The following is a 17,003-nucleotide window of genomic DNA, read 5'->3' as shown; positions in this document are numbered from 1 at the left end:
CTGCTAATGGACTGGATTAGTGGTAGTGGTGGACAGTTCTCACTAGAAAAACAGGCATTGTTTGTTTGTTCAAATGCCTAAAATTTGCCTAGTAGAGGTGGCTTGGGGGTTACGGTGCGGACAATGGGCAGCAATGTCCTCAAACACAAACCTTGCGGTTGTTGCATTTACAAAGTAAGTAAGCAAGCACTAGCAACCTGTAAGCACATTTTTGTTACGTTAAAAACAAAGTTGTGTACTTGATTCCTAGTCCAAAAAACAAGCTAATCAGAGTGAATGGGAGACACAAAACTGTATTTGCAGTTACAGTCTAAAGCAAAATATAAATAGAGAAAAGCATTTTTCAGTCTCCTTTTTTCCTATCTGCATGTCTGCATGGAATCAGAATCATTATATCCACCTCAATGAGCAGAGCTGCTCTACAGTATTAATGGTGATGACCTTGTTGTTGGTTATTTGTACGTAAACATTTTGAAATCCATTACTGGAATAATTTATCTAATCTTCACAGTTCTTTAGACATGATATAAATGCAAACAGGAATGTGCAAAAATGACTTTTAGTTCGTAAGTTAGTTCCTTTAGTTCTTGGGCATCCCCAGTACCTTCAAGCTATTTAACCCCGTCCCTTGGACATTCTGTTTGTGTTATATTAATTTGTTTTCCCGATTAGGTTGTCGTGGGTAATGTAATTGCTACCTGGGTGAAGTTCACAGTCAACATTTCTCCGAGTGAGGTGATTGCTACATTTTAGTACAGCTTGTAGGTTGTATGGATGTGTTGGTGATGGATGTTGGGAGTGCAAAACACAGGAGTTTCTTATTCTAGTTTGCATACTGAGTCCTGCATGCAACAAAAAAAAAAAAAAAAACAACAATCAGGAAGTAGCTATGGACCTTTCCACATTAAACGAAGACTACAATCTTTCCTTAACTTTAATCAACTACTGAGAGTGCCTAATTTAATCATGCTGTAGATGCTACAAACAGCAACTGTATTATAATATAGTAATATGGGATATGTGGATATTGTAGAAAAAACAAATTAAAAAGCCTTTACAACTCACATTTTACCGAGCTTTTATGCAGTTGGTGTACATTTTACTGACAGTTTACATTGTCTGTAAAGATTTTACTGAAATTGTATAAACTTTATATGGAGAGACAGGATTGAACTATCAGGGCAAATGATATCCCTATGCCTCCCTTTGAAACAAAAGCAGAGGTCGAGGGACATTGTTATACCTCTGCAAAAAACCCTTAGGGAGGAGTTCATGATGGATGTTTTTTTACCATACAAACTGTCTGACAACAGTTTCCATCCAGTCTCACCTTAATCAAATAGTTCTAGTTGCATAAACTTAAACCTCAACCACAGAGGTGGCTCATGTGGGTAATTTTAGCACTAACAAACAACAATTTATTAATTAGGTATGAAGACTTGTAATTGATGTCTTTGTGAATGGCTGCATGGCTAGTTGGTGGTTGACTACATGTAATAAACTGGTGTTTGTCCACTGAAATTTGGCTTAATTATTCCATCTCACATTCCACAAAGCAGTTTCACCTATTTATGATTGCTGATGAAGTCAAATTAAAGGCTTAATTGTCATTTCCTATTATTTTGCTCTAGTTGTGTGTAACTCTCTTTCTCTCTCTATCTCTCTCAGCTATTCCCCTGTTGTATTTCTAGTAAGCTGAACCACCTGTCTCTCTTTGCATTAGAGGATAAATCTACTCTCTGTGGACACTCACACACAATAAACACATGCATAGTTGTCACAAGGGTGTTTTCTAATGCCAGCCAAATGTTTAACCTTTCTCTTCATCAGATTAACAGACTCAGAGCAGGAGATAAAGACGGCGGGTGGAAAAAGACAAAGAGATGAAGAGAAAAGAGTGTGAGTGGAAGAGAAACAGACAATAGCAGTAGGAGAGTAAAATAGAGAGGAGGGGAGAGCGAAATAGGAGCAGAGAAGGAGAGAGCGGTCATTTGAAGTTGCTTTGGCAGTCCTCTATGACTTGGCAGCCATTGAGACGGTACCACTCTCTTGCCAGCGTGGGCCAACGTGTGCCAGTGCATGCCGACTTGAGCCAATGCCGGCTGCCCTGGCCAGTCTTTTGAAAAAAAAAGTAGGCCTCGGTTTTGACACTTTGATGTTCAAGGGGTTTTAAGTTGCTCTGAAATACGATCTGACTTGGTAGAGATATGGAGGAAAGGACTAAGACAGAGGAGAAAGGAGGGCAGAGGAGGATATGTGAAAATGAAGCAGCCTGTGAGTTCGAGTGGTGCAGTGCTGGGAGTCTCAACCTTTTTGGTGTCAAGAACCGCCAGATTGATACACATCAGGCTGCCGACCCACATTTGATAAGATTCAGGTATTCCATAACTGTCTATACTGCCGATTAACAGTGAAAAGTATGAAACCTATTAACACAATACTCATACACATTCTCTCATTGGGCTAACCTAAATTAAATAATTGTGAAATGAAAATATCTCCCATTTCCCTAGACCCCAGGTTAACAACCCCTTTTCTAGTGTTAGAAAGGCTTCTCTGTAAAGCAAAGGTGGTAGTTTGATCCTCGCAACATCCAAAGCTCTCATCTAAACGTCCTTCAGGAAGACACTGATCTACATACTCACTCATTAAAGGCAAAGTGAGCATGATTTCACCCCTTGAAGTAGCATACAATTATCTTAAAATGATCCTACTCAGTCACTGATTGTGACCCAATAGTATTCTACATTTACATGTATTCATTTGGTAGACGGTTTTGTCTAAAGCGACATACAAAAGAGGTGCAATCCAAGCCATCAAGAATTATTTTAGCTGCATGTGCAAGTAACTCAAGTGCCACAAGGTTGCAGGTGCAAGAAGTAAGACATCAGTGCACAGTAAATGACTTTTGTTTTGGGAGAGAGAAAGAGTGAACAGGGTGAGTAAGTACTTCAAGCTATTTTTGAGGACAGATACAGCTTCTGTGATTCTGTGAACCGTATTGAGTTCAGTAATGGGTGAATCCAAAAAGTATTCTTGGTTCCAAACACCAGGAATCCACAAATTGAATGCTTTGTTTTAATTTCAATCAGTAAAAGCCCATCTAGTCCTTATTTGTTGGTCAGCTTTTTGACTAAAAAGAATTAAAGTTTAACTCCTCCTCTTTTATACCTTGACTTTTAACCAAGGTTTAATTAACACTGTAGTCCAGCTTCCAGGACTGACAGTGCTGGAGGACATACAGCCCGCACATGTACATGTACACATAAATATATAAAGGAGTACATGAACTTGAAGAGTCCAACACAAGCATAAATTCACAGAAAATCAAGCTCACACAACAACTTCATTTTAAATACAAGCCTGGGGGTAAATGCACTCAGTGTTACACACACATAATGCACAGAACCACACACAGTCTGAAGTCACCTTGGCCAGGTGACTTCGCTTTTTCCACACGCAAATTGGCTTTCATGCTGTGTAACCCAAGCAAAACCCCACTCTGTATGTTTTTTTTATACATCACTCATTCGTAACCTGCGGAAACTACAAAGATAAAGGTAGTTGTACAGCCATACTCTGTCAGACATGCCAAAATTATAATTTTCTTTTCTGTTTGTCCTAAGGCACACAGTTTTACTCAAGTCTATCTATAACACTTCTGAATGTAAGCGGACAAGGGACATATAGAATCAATCACTAGTGCAACTTACCAATTAACAACAGGACAAAGTGGACAAAGTGGGCAACTGCCTTAGGGCCCCGACCATTAAGGGGCCTAAAGGCTTCAGATTCACCATTTGGCGGTTAGTTTGTGATAATTTAATTAATAGGAATTTGTTTGTTAATAGTGTAATAAACAAATCTTTTTCTATGTGTACCTTTGAGAGTTCTATACTTACCGGGTAGTACATTATGCCTCTAAGAAATAGCCATGTTCTTACATTCTAAAGTCCAACACTGACTCTAACATTGTCTCAGCTTTGATCTGTTGCCAAACTAGAGCATGTGAGCGGAGCACAAGGAGGATTTAGGAAGGCATGCAGAGCGGATTTTAAAAAAAGTTGTAGGGTCACTTTTCTTGCTCCTACCACTGGTACCACTATGAGAAAGTGGTCTGGTTATTAAAACATCCAATAACCTCTCTGTGTGCAGTGCAACAGATACTGAAACACGTTATCATTATAATGGTGAGCAAGTCCAGAAATGACACTAGTGGCGTACCACCTGCATCATATTTTGAAGCGGGAGGCAGTGTTTGTATTAGTGAGACCAGGTTGGCCTGACACAGATTTATTATACAGCCTAAACAAAGCTTAAGCTAAAATTAAAATACAATGCAGCTGCAACTGCTTTTTCTTTTTTTGGAGTAAGTTGTAAGTGATGGACGTGGGGTGCGGTGGGGTGGGTTGAGCGTGCAGCAATATTAAGCGGGGGTGCAGGTGCTCAAATGCTCTGTATGAAACCAAGTGCTGGCAGTATTGTTGCAATTAAAGTATTAAGTAAGTATTAATTTAATGTATTAAAACCCTAAATATATACTGAGGCTGTAACAGAGATAAAAGATTAAAGATATAATGCACAAGTAAAGTGATCATTCAAATCCATGATGTCTGTGGTCTAAACTGTCCAATGGGACCCAGGTAAAGTTGTTACTCATCAGTAGTGACACATATTGATCTAAGATTCACAGGCTGAGGTTGCTGACCTGACAAATAAAGGTATATTAGCACTCAAGTGGAACATACACACACTCATGCACAGATCTGCCCTTTTATTCAGTGAACTAACACTTGACTTGAGAGCGGGACTTGTAGCACAGTACAAACACTGACCAGACATAGAACAAACACTGAGCACTGAGGTGGCTGAGGCGAACAATTTTCATGTGTCAGTGAGTTGACACAGCCTGTTTAATTTGTGTGTTTTCTCTTTAGAAACTATAATTTTCGAAATAATGAAAAAAAATATTTATTTTTTTTTAGTTCCAGTGCACTTTGATGCAGTTTTATTTTAGAAAGGACCTAAGGACTTTTTAAATCTTTTTAAAATGATTCACAATTGCACCCTCTCTTGTTATGCATGCGTGTGTGTCTAGCTGAGATTTGAAAATAATATATGTATTTCTTCCATCTATTAGCGTTTTCCTTGAGGGTCACAGAGTGCTGAAGCTGAACACAGCTGAGATTGACTGAGAGGAGGGGTACACCCTGCACGGTCAATCACAGGGCTGACACATAGAAACAGACAAGCATAACACTCATAATCACACCTATGGGCAATTTAGAGTCACCAGTTATACCTGCACGTCTTTGATCTGTGGGAGGAAAAACCAGACCAAAACCACACGGAGAGAACATACAAACTCCAAACAGCAAGTGCCCAAGCCTTTTTGCTTTGAAGCGACAGTGCTAACCACTGCACCACTGCACCAGCCCTATTCCTGTAGAGTATCATTAAAATTCCACTAATAAAAAGAATATAATTGTTGCTGCCATTTGTTGGAAAATCTTTGCACAAGCAGAATTTAGGACCTCATTAATATAACATAATACAGCCATTGTGCTAATACATGAATCCTTATGTAGAAGCATTTGTATTCAGATACTTGCATGCACAGAAATGTGTACGTGCCTGTGTGTTAATATCTCAGCATGTGCAGGTGCTCGCTCTCTCTCTCTCTGCCTGTTAGTTAGATTGATAGTCAAATTAATCTGCAGCTCCGTCCAGGTATAAACACGCTGCCTGCTGGCCAGGATACATCCCCCTCTATTAACGCCATAATTCAACGCACCCTCCAGCTGCCTGCCCTGATCATAGGAGGGTAATTGCAGGGAGGGTGAGCTTGATTTATTGACAGGGAGGATATGGTGGATTATAAGTTGATTTGGAGATTAATTTATGGTTCGTTTTGCATTTTAGGTAATTGGAATTTGTGTTTTTTTTGGAGAGCGCTCCAACACAAGCACAAACACAGACTCACACATAGTACACAAATATGAAATATTAGCGGTCAGCCAAAGTATAGAGGGCCTGGAGTCGTAGGATGCGGCCCTGCTTGAGGACACTTTGGAAGTGCTTGTGGACACTGTAACAGATGTACAGCAAGCCCATTAAATTATGATTACAGTTTAATGATGAAAAAAAAATCATTATAGCCTCAATACATATGCTGTCTGTGTGCCAGATAGCCTCAAACAGTACTTTCAACTTGAACATGAACTATTCAGATGAGGACTCTGAGACTGGGACTAATCCAATTAGTAAACTGTTATAATTTGTAGTACAGTTTTGAACCTGAAAATAATAATTTCCATTTTACAGCGTGTAATGTAATTTTAAGTTGTTTTATTTGCTTCCTTTTCAGTTAACTCGTGAGTCATGTTGCCAGTCGAAATATGTTTTTGCTCACACCTGGCATCTGTTTCAGCATGGTAGCACATTCCTCATTTGTGTTAATAGATGCACATAGGGACTCATGAACACACACACATATACACAGTAGTAAGAATGAGTTTCCATGTTTTATTCATAGCTGTCTTCAAATGCAAATAAAGGCAACCAACTGTACCCTTTCTTCGCCATGTTACAAAATAACAAGCCACACAGAGCAGACCTCTCACCCACATGAATGCTGTGTGTGTATGTACTAGACTTGAGCTTAAAGGAACTTGCTGATAACAAAAGGGTTATAAATGTCAGCCACTCACATCAGATCTTTCCTTTTACCTTTTAAATTTCTTTTTTCACCTCATTCATTACCAGGAAGACAGGATGCAGCTTCACTGGACAGATTTTACTGGCATTAAAAAGTCAGGCCACATTTTTTTGTAAGACAGGTTTGTTACCAAAGTCCTGCACAGGACACGCATGTGGAAAAACACCAGAGAGAATTTGAGAGTTAATTTCACAACAATGTAATAATGAGCAAACATGATAACTATAAAAATAAAAACACACCTGGTGTATATTGTTAATGCTTTCACTCATTTACTGTACAGTATATGAGTGACATTATAGGACATTAACACTTTCTGGCCAAGAGTTAGATGAGAAGATCAACCACTGTCATGTTTGCATGCTTAATATAAAGTAACAGCAAGCAGCCCCTTAGCTTAGCAAAAAGATGAAATAGGGGGACAAAGCCAGCCTGGCTCTGTTCAAAGGAAACAAAAAACAACCAGCTATCAATCACCTCTTACAATATCACTGCTCTCAGACTAAAAAACCCCAACTAACTGAGTGAATGGACCCGTCCTACAGTTCTGTCATTTAATACCTTATTTGTGTGTGGATGCAATAATCCTATTATCATGTCTTATCTCTCAATTACACAAGAAGACTTTATTTCCTACCAATCGTGGTAAGCCTAGGTACAGTAAATACGGTTGTTGAAAACAGATTAAACTGCCAATAAATTGGACATGTGCCTCATAAATTATCCTGATAAACACCAGCGCTGTTAATGCCGCTTTGTTGGCCTGCAAAGTGTGCACGACTCATGAGAATGAAATAACCTGAGGCTATGAAATGCAAACACATCTCTAATAAGATCAAGATAAACCATAAATATCATCTTTGTACAATCTAATCCGTAGCACTATATTAACTCTGTCTTTCGGCTTTTCACGATCTTTTCTCATTTGTCTATTTCTTCCAGCCATTTTCTGTCCTGTGCCACATAAATGTCCCCCTCCTTTTTTCTTGACAGATATGCACATTCGCAGCTGTCTTAAGTGGTGAGATGTTCCATTAACAGCTTTTATCTTTAGGGGGATTTAATATCATTTTTGTGTGGAAATTTGTATAAAAAAAAAAATAATAATTGTAAGAATTTTCTTAGATTTTAACCACAAAGACCAACTCCTAGCTTTAGACAAGTTGGTGAATACAGCAAAAGCTAAACCAAACTTTGTTTGCTGTAAATCTACCTTGTGTTCTTTATTATTTATTGCATGTATTTTTTATCCACCAGTCATTCTTAATGATATCCACCTACCAGGTGTTTGTACTGACATGAAATTAAATATCAAATTTATAATATTTTATTTCATGAAATACAACATTGCAAAAGTAGGCTAATAGTTTGACAGTTTATTTGCTTTCTTGCTGTAAGATTGATACTTTCATATGTCTGTACACTAAACATAAGTTTAGCATAAAAACTGGAGACAAAAGTGCTGTCGTCAACATAAGTTGAGTTCAGGAAATCGCTGCTAGCACAACTCACATTTTAAGTTTTTTAATTGACCTTTAGAAGTGATGGAGGGAGGATTTGTTATTTTTAGATCAAGCCAAGCTAGCTGTAGCCACTGTGATGTAGCCTTATATTTAACATGAAAGTGGTATTGATCTTCTCATCTAACTTTGGCAAGAAAGCAAAAAAGGGTTGGAACCTAAAGTTTGAATTTATACAGACACCTCACACTATCCAGGACAATCATGGCTGCTCTGTGTGGACAAATGAATCAGATATCTGCTGTAAAATCACACATAGGAAGATACAAATTAGGGATACTAGTTCAAAATACATCCGTTGCCAAGGAAAATGATAAATTGATTTGAAACACCTTTGATTTCCAAAGTTGACTGAAGTTCTTCTGGAAGAAAGCCAATTAAATGAAAGTTCCAACCTCTGTGAAAAAACACTGCAACTGCTGTGATGTTTAACACATCCATGTGTTGTTTGGGATGCAATTTTACTATATCCTCTGTCTTTTAGTCTGCCCCAGCTGCCTCTGCTTTAATTAGTGATTTCCTCTTTTCCCCCAAATCTCACAAACAAAGGTCATGAACATTATTGATAATAATAAAGTGTGTGAGGAGTATAATCAGGCTACTTGAATCTGTTGGATATTCAGTTTTAGTCATTGATTCAATTCACATGCCACTGGATGTTGTACTTGAGAAGCAGCATCTCAGACCAAAATAATGAGACAGTAACAACAGCTTTCCACCAATTGAACAAGTCCAACAATTACCAATGTAATATCTGTAAATATCTGTGAATAGGGCAACATAAGTTAATATTATTCCTTTTGGACAAATGCCCCCGTCATCCACTAAAAGTGCTTGTTTTTGCCACTGACAGATTATTATTCTAAGAAATCTTTAAGGACATTTTTAAGTGGGTTATTTACGGATACCAGACTCAATAAAAACATTGTAACTTCATTCAAAGTGAACAGAAACAAAATAAAACCCACCAAAACAGTCTTTGTTAGTCTTTTCACTGTTCCAAGAACCACCAAATCTGCTTTAGTTGCAATAAATCCTTAATTAACAGAAGTAAATTAGAAAAACTGCAGTTTCAGTCGGGGTGGCCAGGGGCAGCCACAGCCATGGTTCTCCCTGGCCACCCCTTGGTGGTGCTATTGCAGGGTAACTTCATTATTTTAGGTGCATTTTTTGTCATTAAAGTACAGAATAGTAACAAATGTTCAGCTCTAGCATGTAGCACATTAAATACTCTAGTGTCTTTTACTCCAGGGCCATTTTACTAACTGAAGCATTTCAATGTATTCCACACAGAGCCAGATATGAATACACACCCACACTCAGACACACAATTTGCATCCGTAAGAGGTGCACAGCATGCACTAAATGCTTCTGACACAGCGTTTGCATTGCAGTCTAATTAAATCGTCATGTTTACAGTGAGATATGCATAATACATTGTTCTTTACATAGATGCTGCTTTTACCATTTAGTGTTAGGCTTCTGGTTTCTGTGTTGGACAGGCAGAGGGGGAGCTATGACAAAGGCCAATACAACAGTGACAAATAAGAAAAAGTAGCAGAGAGAAAAACACAGAAAAGCTGTTTTTTTTCTCCACATTTCAGTTCATCTCAGTTCAGTCTGCAATACTGGCATGAATGTATAGAACAATATCATCAAAGGAACAAGATAAAAGAATGTTTTAACATAAAATCCCTTTCAGCTATTGGGTACGCCAGTGTGTTTGCGTCAGTGCCTCTGCGAGGGAGGATCTGAATGGCTTTGAATTTAGATATTTCATCACATACTAGCTTTAATAGTGTATATGGAAGTTTACCACATGATTCATAATCCTCATGCATCATGTAAAGTCATACACAGAATAAACTCTGTTGCTTACAAGTAGAGTTCACATAAAAGCATTGCTTTTCAAGTCCCAAGTAAGTCTCAAATTGTCGCTGTGAACTGGAAAGTTAAGTCAAGTTCACTTAGGCTACTTCACTAAAATTACATTCACTGTCTGGGTTTAGCATGAGCAGCTAAAACTTCAGATAAGATTAAACCTGCAATAACTGATTATTTGCTCCCCTGGAGTCCCACTGTAAAAACAGCATTGGCACATCATCTTTTAAAATGATTATGGAAAAAAGTCTTAGCAAACTCTTTCTCATTTACATATCCTGCAGATACATAGCAACATTAGCATTCATTTGAAGTTGTATTTCTGGCCACCTGGAGGATATAAGTTCAATATTCATTCTCCTTTTAACACTATTTTGGTCTTCACAAACTCCATCTGGGGTTGCTTAATGATCCACCATGTTTGCCAACTAACATTGTCTGTCTGTGACACGTTTCAAACATATATAAACATTTTACAATGGTTCCTTTTGGGAACATAGAGGAAGATTTAGATGGTCAACAGCCTGCATATCACATATTCAAACGATAGCAAATTTAAATAATGTTCTGTTTGCTGGTATGCAGTGTTGCCAACTCTTCTTCAGTGAAAGTAGTTAGCAATAGCTCCCTAAGTCACTAAAACTTGCCAGATGACATCACGTGCTAATGTGCATATTGATTATGTCATCGCACATTCATAAAGCTAGTAGTTGAGTTGGTTGCAGTCACGTAAAAGGACAAATAATCACAGACTCAATACAAGGCTATTATATATTTAATGTAAAAAAAGGGGTACAAGATCAAACGTACACACTAAAGGAACAGGATGCATTTACTGCAAAGGTCTTTGCAGCTAATGATAACATTAGCTAACGTAACTGTCATCAGGAGCATACAATGTGTGGTTCCCCTGATGCATGTAGTTCGTTGAATAAGATGAAATAAAAGAGTAATCCATTTGTTCATTTGTCTGTCTTTCACATTTCATTTTTATCAACAGATACGGTTTTATTGTTATGTATTCATGTGTTTATTTTTTTGTCATAAAATTAACCATGGCTGTGATGTGGAGTGCAAAAAATAATGTTAGGGGTTAATAAAAGGCAAGAGAGAGAGAGAGAGAGAGCCACAGGAGCATACAGGAAAAGGTAACTGAATCACTGGAGGAGAAAACAAGATGCTGTAGGCTGGAGATGGATTGATGAGGAAGAGAGAAACTGAGAGATGGATGGATGGATAAAAGGCTTTCCAGGCCTCTAGTTCAATGCTCGGTGGTCTTGGTTAGGTCAATGACTAAAAAAATCCCTGTGTCCCCTGTAAGACACACACACACACACACACACACACACACACACACACACACACAAACACACAAAAAAAACACCCACATAGACTAATAGCATTGATGGGATAAGTGGTTTAGATCCACTTAGATGAGAGGTTGTGGTTAGGGGACAATGGGTGGGTCGTGTGTGTGTGTGTGTGTGTGTGTGTGTGTGTGTGAGAGAGAGAGAGAGAGAGAGAGAGAGAGAGAGAGAGAGAGAGAGAGAGAAAGATCAATGTGGTCTTTTGTGTCTGGGATGAACTTGGGAAACACACAAACAATTACAATCACCTTGAGCAGATCCTAAATCTAAAATAATGTTGAAAACACATTGCATCATACCTATCATAGCGCACTTCAAAGTCTGTTCTTTTTCATTTAATTAGATAATCTGGCTCAAGGACATGCTGACACACATGTAACATCATAACAGCAGGATGCAGTGAGTTATCTTGCTGACATTAAAGAGCTCTAACCTCCAACATAGTACCAATAAAAAATAACAACTCACTCTTGACATAATCAAGTGTTCTTTTTTTGGGACAGACGCAGTGTTTTTCAACCCACAGTCCATAGAGCCTACCTGTCTTATAAGTTATTGCTTCAGCTCTGTTATTACACACCTGATCCAATTAAGAGCTTCAGTTTATCAGGTGTGCAAACACTAGGCAGTAGAGAATAAGCAGACTTTAGAACAGGGTTGAGTAACACCAAGCATTAATGTATTATAACCTCATACGGTAATGGCAAATAGCCCATTAGTAAAGAGTTTACACATACAGCAGTCATGGAGCAACATAAGCATTTGACCAGAGTCGTGTCTTTGGGTACCTGATGAATGTAAGTGAAATATTCACTCTCCTCTTAGCTCTCATTTGGTTTCCTAATTCCTGAGGGACATATCTGACTTTTTTGCTGCTAAATGCTTCCATATGTTCCCCAGCTAGTCGCTAACTTGTCTGTCTGCTGTTTAGCACGTTCTTTTTAAAGCTTGGTTTAACCAATTTGTCACCATTCTGTCAACATTTGCTTGAAATTTTTTGTAATAGTCATATGTGACTTAAGGATTAATAGTGGTAGTCGTAGTAGTCATCATCTATCACAGTGGCTCTGTCAATATGCATATGCTTGCAGAGAAACAACTAGCATTATCCTAAATGTGAGAAAATGTCTTTCTTTCTTGTAATTCCAGAATCTCTCTCTTACCATGGCAGTTTGAGGATACACAGCCTTTTAAAGCACATGTGTGAATAATGCAATTAATGATGGCTGTCAGACTTGCTTGGACACTTCAATAGACCAGTGCACATCGTTAATGTTATTAGTAACACTTTTTCCTACCATGGCATGTAGGAAATGTCTGGTGTGGAGAAAAGGCCAATGGAGTTAAAATGGCTCAGACAGACAAGGTGTTCTGCTCACAGCAGCATATTTTCAATATACACCTTGAAAAGCAGTCGATTTGAGGGGCATTGCACTCCATACTCTTTAGCTCTGCCATGCTGCTGCTTCCTTGCTCAGTTTGAAAACACTACGACTAGATATTAAAGAACACTTTTATGCCCCACCTCTTAACAAGGATCCACCTGCAGCTTCTCATTTAAGCAGCTCTGAGTCTGTGGTAAGCTTCCATAGTCATGTGAGTTGCAATTTTCTTTCTTCTTGATTGACAATAGAATTCTGTAATTATGAGCACAGATGTTTAGTTTCTTAGGGTCAGAAATCTATTGGTCATTTAATAAATCCACATACCAACATTTATTCCTCGCCATGATGAGCAAATCCTGAAATTTTAAATCTCAACTAGAATGAAGACTGATCGGTCAACACAAGCCTTTATGGCCAAAATAGTTTACATGCAGTGAAAGGAATAAACTATTTCCTCAACATTGCCTAAAGTTGTTCCTTTACAGAGTTTCATTTCTTATGAAATGGTGTTTGTTTGTGTGTGTTAGAGGTTGTACAACCTGTAATTTCTTCTGGATGCCAATTCCTTCAATGTTGTCAAAGAAACACTGAGATGTCAGAGGGCCTATAATTTCACCAAAATACCCACAACAGTGCCAAATGGGCTACCCAATACTCACCATGAAAACAGCTCTTACACTGTTTCACATAGAGGTCTAGCATTGGACAAATGGAGGAGTGACTCATGCCACTGCTGTTGTTAACTTGTGACTGGATAAACAAATTTGCTCAAATCAAACCCACTCAGATTCATTTGAGGGTGCTTGACTTGCCTTAGAAATACAGACAGCAAATCTTATGTGTTATTTTTGTGATGGTGAGTAGTTCACATCTACATTAGTATGTGGAGATTTGATTGGTGATTATTCACTTTTTTGCACTTCTCAGAAACTTTGTATATCACAAAGTTTAAAAGTCTGCTAATGTCAGTAGAAGAACATGATAAAATATTTTTTTTCCCCAAATTTGTGTTTTTAATCTGTCCAGGAACTCAACATACTGCATGAAAGTGTCCATGTCGATGATTGTGGAGGAGAGTGATGAGGGGAAATGCTTCAGCAGCAAGATCCGCTATCTGGAGAAAGCTGAGATAACCCATAGTAAAATGATCAACTGCCCAGATATAGAAGACTATTTATTTCCATACAAGCAACCACAGATGACCTGGTATAAGGTAAGATACACACAAAAAAAGTTTAGACTAACCATATCTTAGTCTTCTGTAGACCCGTGTACTGTAACTTGATCGGTCTGTCTTCTGTCAGGAGTGTGAGAGGGTGGAATGGAGAAGCTCCATCACAGTCAACACTACAAACATCTGGATTCCTGAGACGGAGGAAGGCGACGGGGGAAATTACACCTGTGAGTTAAAGTATGGATCCAGACTGGTGCGGAGGACAACACAACTCAAAGTCACAGGTAGGACACAGTGCATGGATGGTTGGATGGATGGATGGAAAATATATCACATGTATTTTGCATTGTGGTTTGGGAAATGTTATGAATTGAAGCATTACTTTAAAATTAAATCTGAATTCATTTCAGATAGCCTATAGATTTAAGAAAGCAAAATGTGTTTTGGCACATGATGGCAGTATGAGAGGAACATGAATCTCTAATGCCAGAAATAAGGTATGGTGTCTACCTGTTCAGATTGATGGATGGATGCATTAACAATAGGATAGGGAATGACAGGATGGGATGGAATGAGATTGGATGATTTGGGACAGGATTCTATACAGTAGTGTGAGAAAGCATTGAATGGGGAGGAATACGATAGGGGAGGATAGGATCAGTTAAAAGGGGACTGGTGATGATTAAAACACGGTAAAGGCTCTGTCGCCTCTAGTCACTAAACAAGATAATTGGAGATCTCAGCGCCTACAAATTGTCTGGAGATTTCTAAATGCAAAGTAGTTGCTTCAACAACTGCGAGAGCAAACATTACTTACTTCAAGGACACACCTTAACCTGAAACCATGCTTTCCTCCATGGTCAAAAAAATATGAAGCGAATCACTTTGTAACACAGAGAGAACTTTTTAAAACACGGAAATGGATGTCCCAAGCAATGTTATATGGTACGACAGTGTTACAATAGCTAATAGAAAGTCCTCAGTCTCTATTGAGTGAAGCATTTAGATACTGGCTTGTGAGTCTCAGCTTAATGTAGCCTTGAAAGTAATTAGTACAATAGTAAAAGTAAAGTTGTAAATCATCTGGTAGCCAGTGAAGGTAGTCTAAAATGGAGGTAATGTGGTCATCCTTCCTGAATTTGATCCTGCCCTATTTTGGACAAACTGCAGATCTGCTTTAAACATGAAGAAACTGAGTTGCAGAAGTCCAAAGAGAATGAAATAAAAGCATGGACAACTTTCTGTACAACCTTTTTGACTTGAACAGGACTCCTGGGTAACATTTATTGACAGATTGCCAAGATTATTATGGTTGCCCTGAATAGAATTTGGGGGACTTTGGGGGATTTATTGTCATGTAGCTGCAGGCAATTATTTGACATTGAGCACTTTACCTGGTCAAGGCAGTTAATGAGAGTGACAGCTGGGTGTTTTGGGATGGGATGGGATGGGTTCAGCCAATACAGCTATGATAAGATGGGGTCTGTCAAATAATATGGACAGTACAAAAATGTTAATTGGAAAGGTACTGCAGGGTTATAGGGTCAGGCACACACAGACAGTATATGTAAACAGTACTTGGGGGTCAATTCAATCGTTATGATTTTAGAAAATTGATTAATTATATGTACCGCTCACAGTGGTTTCGGGTAAACTGACTGCCATCAAAGAAACTGAGTGGACTTAAACCATGGCAGGAATATGTATTCTGCCTGCTTTTAATATGCAATGGATCTCTCAGCAACTCCAGAGCATCCATTATTTTGACAGATGCCTAGACTCAGCAATACATCATTCATCATTACTACAGCACTTTTAAAGTTTCCTTGAATGCACAATATATATCTACCCTCAAACAATTGAGTACATTTACATTCCCAGCACCATTTTGTGTATGTATTTGTTTAATTTCCAGATTAAACATACATTGGTTCAATCTTCAACGTCCTTTGTCTGAGCTTTGACTCAGCAGAAACATCTGCACTTTGCTGTTCGGAGTTTAAGCTTACTTCCATCTGGACTTTTGTATTGTGTGTGTGTGTGTGTGTGTGTGTGTGTGTGTGTGTGTGTGTGTGTGTCAGTGTGTGAGTGTGTCTGGGGGAGGGCTGCAGTCTCTTTAATTGTGTGCACATTCCTGCTTGTGTTTTGTCATTCTGCCACATGCAATATGCATGTTGATGTCTCTGCAATAACAACACATTGTGCTTATTTTCTATGACAAACAGGCACTTTAACATGCACTCCGTCTTTGCTTCACACATCCGGACGCTGTTTGGAAGTTCTTGCCCTCACATAAAGACACACACATGAAAACCCACACACTGAGTGATTTTCTAGTCTGACATAATGTGATGTTCAAGCAGCATAGAGTGAAAGTGTAGTATGCTGTCTTGCATTTAGTGCTCAATATCTCTTACATTTTGAATCCCAGGACCAAAGTGAGGTTCTTTTTTCATCTTGCACTTTGTACTGTGGTTCAGATGTACATCGGCCTCTTGTTGAGCATGAGTTGATATGAACAGGCATTGCTTCATTTGTTAAGGAATTATTCAGAACCACATTTCCTCAGTTCCCTTCATCTACTCTCCTGTGGAGGGAGATAACATTGGAAATAACAGCTATTATACGTTTTCTCTCTGTGAATTTATTGTGGAAGCACTGCTAAGGAAATAGTTTCTGTTGGCTCCCATGTTGAGTTGTCAAATTGGAACATTTCTTAGAGTGTACTGAAATCAGTGCTTAACACTGTGATTAGATATAATGCTTTTTCTCCTCCATGCAGAGCTTTGCTGTGTTTTATTAAAGAGAACAAGAGGTCAAAGCATGGAATCAGTATTAGAACACATAAATTCAATTTCTATTCTGTTCTTTCGTGCAAAATCCCACTGCAACATATATATAAAATATGCAGGGAAAGTAAGAAAGTGAGTTTTGTTTTGTGAAATATAATATTGAAAG

The 17,003-nt window shown here is 38.4% G+C and overlaps 1 protein-coding gene across 5 annotated transcripts in view; it reads left to right on the top strand.

Annotated features, from left to right (window-relative positions):
• il1rapl2 (interleukin 1 receptor accessory protein-like 2) overlaps positions 1-17,003 on the top strand; it is a 363,155-nt gene that overhangs the window by 236,579 nt on the left and 109,573 nt on the right. For all 5 annotated transcript variants that reach the window (XM_051419083.1, XM_051419084.1, XM_051419086.1 and 2 more), the window contains 2 exons: positions 13,898-14,084; positions 14,176-14,329. In XM_051419083.1, the coding sequence (XP_051275043.1) occupies positions 13,898-14,084; positions 14,176-14,329 (341 nt within the window). The remainder of the gene's footprint in view (positions 1-13,897; positions 14,085-14,175; positions 14,330-17,003) is intronic.

Source organism: Dicentrarchus labrax, unplaced genomic scaffold (assembly GCF_905237075.1).
Source record: "Dicentrarchus labrax unplaced genomic scaffold, dlabrax2021, whole genome shotgun sequence".
NCBI classification, from domain to species: domain Eukaryota; kingdom Metazoa; phylum Chordata; class Actinopteri; family Moronidae; genus Dicentrarchus; species Dicentrarchus labrax.
The sequence above is the reverse complement of the archived record's forward strand: the minus strand, read 5'-3'. Positions and strand labels throughout refer to the sequence as shown.